Here is a 7929-nt window from a genome sequence, read left to right as displayed (position 1 = left end):
TGTGTGTGTGTGTGTGTGTGTGTGTGTGTGTGTGTGTGTGTGTGTGTTACAGGTGGGGCGGGGGTCTGTGTTTGCCAGCTGGAGCAGGCTGAATTCACATCCCAGGGATCTGCTTCGACGTGAGGAAGCTGTGTGAAGACGCAGGGCTGCTGCAAAGACAGGTATGTGCAGCAGCGATGGCTCGTGCAAGCTGAAGCAAGCAAACGGAGGTTCTCCTGTTTAAGAAAGGCGTATAAAATAGTCATTGCCTTAAACTGACGGGAAAGGTCTGTCTTAAAACTCTTTTTTTTTTTTTCTGAATTTTAAAAAACAAACAAAACTCCGAACTTCTTATTTAGTTAAAGTTAAAATCTATTTCCTGCGATTTTGTCTTAACACGTTGCCGTCCTAGTCCTGGCGTCAGAAGACCTCAGATACTCCACCCCACTGTCAAAGCATCCACCTCAGTTTAAGGTTTTAAAAGCCTGTATTTGTACTGCATCATCTCACGTGGCAGTGCTCCTCGGATGGGTGTTCACTACCACATACAGTTGGATGTCGGTGGCTAAACCACAAAGGAAAGGACCCTGGCTTTCCCTAAGCATACTGGCCAGCTGTCTGGCTGCATCCATTGCCCTTGCAGGCCTCTCTGAGATGCTGCTATTACCAGAGGCCATTTCCACCTCCAGTGCTCAGGCCAGGCTCACACAGGATCCTGGATATCCCAGGGTTCTCTGGGACACACGTGTTCACATACTGCTTGAAGGCCCTTCTACAGCTGGACACAGAAAATGCGGGTTTATGCACTGTGATGTTTTGGAAAGAGTGTGCGGGCTTTCTGCTTTCTAGGTGTAGCTCCCTCCTAGTCCTGGCCTCCAGCATCTCAGCTGATTCCAAGGGCTGCAAAGGGCTCCATTTCCTTCCTGTGTCCTGACCCTCTCACACTGCCCTGGTCCAGAGTGCCTCTTCTTCTGAGAGTGGGGACAGTTCATTCATTTCATTCACTGGCCAGGAGTCACTCCAGATTCCTGTGTTTCAGGCTTATCTCGTCTCCTGGAGACCCAAGGGCCTGAGATGTGAGTTACATTGTGTAGTGTTTCTCTCTTGGTCCCGAGGCAGTGTCTGCTTCCTGAAGCAGAAGATTGTGGAAGAACACACAGACATTTGGGGGGGGGGAGATAATGCATGGTTAATCTCTCAAAAACGCCATCTATCTGTCTCATTGATAGAAACAGTGAACTGATTTCAGGGGAAACAAATTGTCGACCGTTATCCCAAATTTTGAAAATCACTTTCCAGAGTTTGTCAGTTTACAAGCTCTAGAAAGCAACATGCCACTCAGGCAGGAGAAGAGGGGTTTGCAGAACGAGCTGGGTCTTCAGGGACAGCTCTTCTTTCTGCTGTCATAAAGCCTCCCCCAAACAGTCAAGACTTTGATAAAAATAAGTACCTATCATGTCATATAGGAAGAGGTGGACAGGCTGAAAACCATTGAGCAAATGCTAAGCTGCCTTTGACTTGGCACATTTCCATGCCGTCTTCAGTGGATATACAGTTCCCACACTGATAAGCTATAAGAGTTCTTCCTATTGGTCCAGCAATATGATTTTAGGCAAGGAAGGAAGAATGTGTCTGTGTCCCCTAGAGACGATATGGTTCTGATAGCCCCAGCTTCATCTGCTAAGCTCTGGGCAAATACAGTCTTAGGCTTTATCACTGGGTGGTCAGACAGGGACTAGGCAGAACCCCGTGGAAAATCTCATGCTCTGTTGTGTAGTAGCTGGTGCTTGCCTGGAAAATAAGCGTGCTCAAGCTTTTTATAGCGCATGTTCCTTCACAGCTAGAGAACATTACAAGTCTGAGTGAGGCTTCTATATTAACATACTTAACCACTGTGACTTTTACAGCTGCATGCCAGCCAGGGCATGGTAAATTAGTGAAACACTATGAAGACGTCATTAAACTGCCTGCTGCTGTGTACCCTTCAGAAGCTAGAGAAGAAAATGTGTCTTTATATATCTTTCTTTTTTTTTTCTTTTGGGCTTATTAGCAGCCTGAGGTGCCAGTTCTGAAAACAGGCCTATCCCTCCCTCTTATTATTATTTATTTACTGTTATTTCTTAGGAAAATAGTTTTTCTGTAGATTCCTACCCACCATGTATTTCTGTAGAAGTTACTTCATTCTCAAGAAAGGGGTCTAGCAGGCTTTTTAGCATCTAATGAAGCCAACACGAGTGCACTTGTGTTAGAGAAGAGAACCAAATGTTTAAATGATTTTTAAAGTTACCACACACTGAAAGCCTCCTGTAAGTGGGAAAGTAGAGCCCAAAGCCTGTGCACCCCTTCCAGAGAGCCCAGGCCTGCCACAATTCATGTGTTCTTGGTGGGAGGTGACAGTTTTCTGTTGGGCGTGAGATGAGCTTAAAATGAATGGGCTGCGGGAACCTTTAAAGTGAACATGCTAACGAGCTTACACTGTAAGAAATTTAATTCTCAATGATGTTTGTTCAGAGTAGAAGGGTTTTGTTCTTAGAGTCTGGAGAATAAACATGAGGTGTGTGTGTGTGTATCTGTGTGTGTCTGTGCGTGTGTGTGTGTGTGTGCGCTCGTGCGCGTGTGCGTGTATCTGTGTGTGTGTGGCTGTGTGTGTGTGTGTGCGTGCGCACATGCGCATGTGTGTGTGTATCTGTGTGTGTGTGTGTGTGTGTGTGTCTGTGTGTGTATGGGTCAGGAAGAAAAGTCAAATGTCAATCTCCTAATGCCAGAGGATGCAAACACTTTTCAAATTTTTGTATTTACACTCTCAACATGGAGGGCAGAGTTTGTGACTTAGAATTTTCAGTTTGTGGTGTGTGTTTATGTGCATGAGCACACGTGTGCATGTGTGCTTGAGTGCATGTGTGTGTGCATGGGTGTGTGTGTACATCCATGCAGGCGTGTAAGGAGGGCAGAGGGAGGCATGGAGATGTCTTTCTCCATTACTTCTTCACCTCCCTTCCTGAGATATGCTTTCTCACTGAACTTAGAATTCACCGGTTAGCTAGACTGGCTGGCCAGCAAGCCCCCACGGATCCTCTCGTCCATCATACTCAGATCATACCTGACACTTAGAGATCCAAGCTTAGGTCCCCATGCTTGCGCAGTCGATCCTGAAGGATCTCCGGTCCCGAACTTTCTGGTGTGACTGCAAACATTTAAACCGCAGACTGTCACTCAGAAGTACACAGTGGTGCTCTGACTGCAACCTCAAAGCTTCTGAGCCCCAAGTCTGACTGAGCAGCCAGGTCTAGCGCCGCCTGAGGCAACAGCTGCTCTTTCAGTCACACAGCTGGTGAGAAAGACTGAGTGAATGCTTGCAGCACACGTTTTAAAGATTGATAGAAGCCTTCCCGTTCAATACAATTGGGGCTGATACCTAGCTGTATAGAAGAAACAATTAGTAGATTGGAATGACATCCACTGAAAGAGAAATTTCAAACATTTCACATCTCCAACTTTACCATGTATTGTTAAAAATCTAAAATCCTTTGGTTAGATTCTCCATCTTTTTTTTTTTTTTTTTTTTCATAGAACAGACCCACATTGGCTACTTTTCCAAGTTTATCTCCTACAGGATAAATTGAGAACTCCAAAATCTGAGTCCACACGGAGTTTTACAAGCTTACCCCATTAAGTGTGATTTTTGCCCCTTGTCAGTTGTCACTTTTTTTTTTTTTTTGATAAGCTTCTCATTTCTATTTTCTTGCAAGGGTAAACTGGTAGTAATCTTCCATCAGTTTTATCATATGTAAATTCATAACAACACAATTGCATAAACAGGACTGGGACTACACCCACTCGTTTGGGTAAACACGTCTCCTAAGCAGAAGGACCGGAGTCCACGGGCATGCCAGAGAGTCTGCCAGCTTTGGGTACTCCATCTGGCAACGACAGAGTGAGCACCAGCTCGACATGACTGGAGTCCGGCGGCCAGTCTACGAGGTGGCTTTAATTAAGAGTTTCAACTAATATGCCAAGGTAGTAACTCTTAATAGTTTCTGCAAAGTGTTTTCTAGCAGGAGCCTTACAGAACTTGCCTTAATGAGCAGTCAGAATCCCTGGCAATCAGCGGCATCTGTCTGCACAGCGTAATTGGCGTGCTAAAGTGCCGTCCCCAGGCGATCTACTTTACGGTGCGGCACTATAATTGGTTTGCTCCTCAGGCTCCCCCCACCCCCCTTGGATGGGGAGAGGTAGTATTTTGGTCCACTCCTCATGGTTCCATCACAATTTTTAAATTAATGATTTGGAAATTTAATGAGTGCCCCCCCCCCATTTATCCATGATAGAGACTCTATCAGTGTTTTTGGTTAAAAAGAAAACAAAACAACAACAACAACAACAACAAAAAAAAAAAACACCAAAAAACTTTGTCTTCTTAAATCCTGCTAGCAACGAAGCAGGCAGTTAGGAGAGAAGAAATACATATGGTGCATACAGACTGACATACAATTGATAGATTTAGGAACATTTGAGAGCAGAGAGAGTGAGAGCAAGAGCAAGAGAGAGAGAGCTAGAGGGAGAGAGGGAGGGAAGGAGGGAGGGAGAGTGAGTCTGTACACGGCAGAGTGAAATGTAGATAAAAGAGTAGAGGAAGGAGGACGATGATAAGACAGACAAAATCGAAAAGTAGTGATGAGTGTAGGTAAGCAGATACAGACAAGACGATATACAGAAATGGAAACAGATTCTGTGAAGAAAAGCAAATGTCTCCCGAGATGGAGGAGGAGCAGCCCAGCAGTAGTGTTCCAGCTTCCATGTCTGCCCTGATAATTAGAGGGCACGGTGTGCTGGTCAGAGGCTGTGGAACACCACGGTACTGGTCAGGACAGAAAGGGGCCCAGGGCTTCAATACCGCAGGCAGAACTAGACCCTAAGCCGCTGCTGGCATAGTGATGGGGCTATGTACCACTTGCTCGTATGCGTTAAACACACTTCTCAGTCTTAATCTCTCTCTCTCTCTCTCTCTCTCTCTGGCTGCAGGAAGGTACTGAAGGAAATCTCTGTTGGAGAGTTAAATCCAAATGAAACTGTGCAGGCCAGTGTGGAAGCCCAGCTCCTCTCCAAGCTAAATCATCCAGCCATTGTCAAGTTCCATGCAAGCTTCATGGAACAGGATACTTTTTGCATTATTACAGAATACTGTGAGGTGAGACTCTCCTCCCTTAGAAATATTTGTAAAACTCTGTTGCATGGTAAAATTTTTATATAAAGAGACATCTCAAAAGTCCCATTCTCAAACAGCAAGTTGAATTCTAAAGGCCTGAGGTCTCATGTCTTGTAGCTAAGAATAATCTACTCTAAATAACCGACAAAACTAATTTCTAATGATTGTCTTTCTCCCTTTGGCAAATCAGTCAGAGTGAATATATTTTTGAAAAGGAATCTCTGTATGGGAAATGCTTCTACATATATGGGGCACAGGCTGCCCAAACCTCCCATGGTAGTATAATGAGTGCTCACATGGACATCCAGACTCTTATCCAAGGCCTGGAGATAGTGGAGGCACAGCTCACATTTTGATTTCCAGTTCTATTGCTTGAAATTTGAAAATGTGACTATGTCCCATTTTCCCCAGAGAAGTCATTCCTATTTATTGACCTGTGAATTATAGCTTCAAGTACTCACAGTTTCCTCTGCTATTCTATGTTCTCTTGAAGTAATAGCTTTGTGCTTTACTCAGCTTGAAATGACTGTAAAGTTTAGAAAGGTGAAGAGAGAAGATGGAAAATATGAAGCTGTGGTGTGGTTCTGTGTGTTCACAACTCAAAGGTTAGGTGTGTGTGTGTGTGTGTGTGTGTGTGTGTGTGTGTGTGTGTGTGTGGCTGGGGCTGTATCAGACAGAGCATAATAGAAGATGACATGCTTAAAATTATGCCTAGATAGTCTGGGAGCGAGGCTGTCCAAATGCTTCTTAGGGGGATTAGAAATTATGGAGAATGAAATTAGTCAGCTCATCACCTGGGTGACTGGGGAAACCCAAAGAAATTATGTTGGAAAGAAAGAAGTCTCTTTTTGGAGCAGAAGGCAAGCTTGTTTGGCTCCGAGGATTGGGACAATCAAATGGGAGCTGAGGGTGCTGTGTGTTTGAGGGGCAGAAGGGAAAGTAGAGATTGTACCCGGAGCACCCTTGCTGCTTTACACAGTTGCTGGAGCATCACCTAGTAGGAAACCACTAGTCACACTCATCCTAATGAATTGGAGTGTTCTCTACACCTTGGCCTTTGTCCTTTCAACCACTCTCCTGGCTTGCTCCTTCTCTGCTTAGAAAAGACAGGGAGGGAGAGGCAGAGATATAGACAGACAGACAGACAGACACACACACACACACACACACACACACACACACACACACACACACACTTCAGTCTGTTCCTAAATTCACCATGTCACTATGTAGTTATAGCTGGCCTTGAACTCCTGATCTCGCAGGAGCTGAGATTGTAGGTATTGGCCACCACACCTGGGGCACACTAACTTTTCTTTAAGACGCTTTTCTTATCTTAAAGCATCTTAAACTGAGGTCAGCATTGCTCAGTAGGGGTTGCTGGGGAACTGAAGTGGCCTGAACCCGTGCTGCCTTCTGCTGTAGTCGCCTCTAGTCACACTGGCTTTTGTCTTGGAAGTTTTGTTAGTGAAATTAAGGAAGTGTTTATTTTTAATTAATTTAAAATGAAGTGGCATGGACAGCTTGTGTCTGCTGTGTGCAAAAGGCTTAGATGACATCCTCTAACTTTCTTTTCCCAGATTAATTTTGATTTAAAAATTTTTTTTTTTACTGTAATTTTGAGCTACCAGACAGGTTGTGAGGTTACCACAGTGGTCCCTCACATCTCTTTTTCTCCATATCTCACATCTGCTGCGTCATTTCTTTTTTCCATTTATACACACTCTATCTAGCCTCTTCCTGAACTGCTTGAGAATAAACATGATGTAGTTTTTCATCTTGAACTGTGTGATCATCTCCCAAAGGTCCAGGTGATACAGAGCCTTAGGTGCTATTTATTGGAAAGTGATGGACACTCTAGAAAGTAGGGCCTTGGGACATTGGTTAGGACGTTGCTGTCATTCCTTTGAAGGTGGCATCAGAGTGCTTGCCTCCTCCTCATTCTTTCCTCATGCTACCAGGGCATGAGTAGCTTCTCCCGGCGATGTGCTCCCTCCATAATGATCCCCCTCACTACAGCCCCAAAGTAACAGAGTCAACTGACCACTGACTGGAACCCCTGAAACCACGAGTTAAAATAAGTCTTTCCTGCTTTTAAGTTGATCTTCCCAGGCATTTTGTCACAGCAACAGAGAGGTAACACAGAGCTCCAGACCGAATGCTCCCTTGTCCCAAATAACTACTGTATTTTCTAAGGCCACGGGCCCTACAGTAAAGTGATAAAAACTCAGGAACTTAGCACTGAGACAGAGTGAGAATGTAGGCCACTGTGATTCTCAGGTGGAATCTCACATCTGCGGCATCTGCTTCGCTTGGTAGAAACACAGAGGCCTGGCCTGAAGCCTAGCCATACTGAGTCAGCCTTTGTGGGGGCGGGGCTCAGCCATCTGTGTTCTGACAAGCTCCCCAGGTGAGTCTGAAACAAGCTCACGTTTGAGAAGCACCCGTCCAGTTCACAATCTATATTCAAATCCGCTCCCTCATTGCAATTATGCCCTTAGAAAGGGCATTTCTATAAAAATGGTTTTTGCCGTGCGGGATCCAATGCGGATGATCTGTGTTAATTTTTAAATGATGGTTGGTTTCCATGGACCAAGTTGCTCTGCTTCAAGGGGATGTTGCCATAGTGATGGCTGCCAGCTGCACTGCACAGCTGCTGAGCTTCCAGGGTTCCATGGGTCCTGAGCTGTGAGGCTGCCTCTTCCAAGACTCCTGAGAAATGATGTGTGCATGTTGCTCCCTTC

The 7929-nt window shown here is 45.1% G+C and overlaps 1 protein-coding gene across 1 annotated transcript in view; it reads left to right on the top strand.

Moving 5' to 3' along the window:
* The window catches only part of Nek11 (NIMA related kinase 11), a 134476-nt gene that overhangs the window by 31551 nt on the left and 94996 nt on the right, over positions 1–7929 (top strand). Inside the window, exon 2 of the mRNA XM_055629779.1 lies at positions 5002–5167. Coding sequence (XP_055485754.1) covers positions 5002–5167 — 166 coding nt within the window. The remainder of the gene's footprint in view (positions 1–5001; positions 5168–7929) is intronic.

Source organism: Psammomys obesus, unplaced genomic scaffold (genome assembly GCF_907164565.1).
Source record: "Psammomys obesus unplaced genomic scaffold, mPsaObe1.curated_primary_1811, whole genome shotgun sequence".
Classification (NCBI taxonomy): Eukaryota; Metazoa; Chordata; class Mammalia; order Rodentia; family Muridae; genus Psammomys; species Psammomys obesus.
This window is presented reverse-complemented; position numbering and strand designations above follow the sequence as displayed.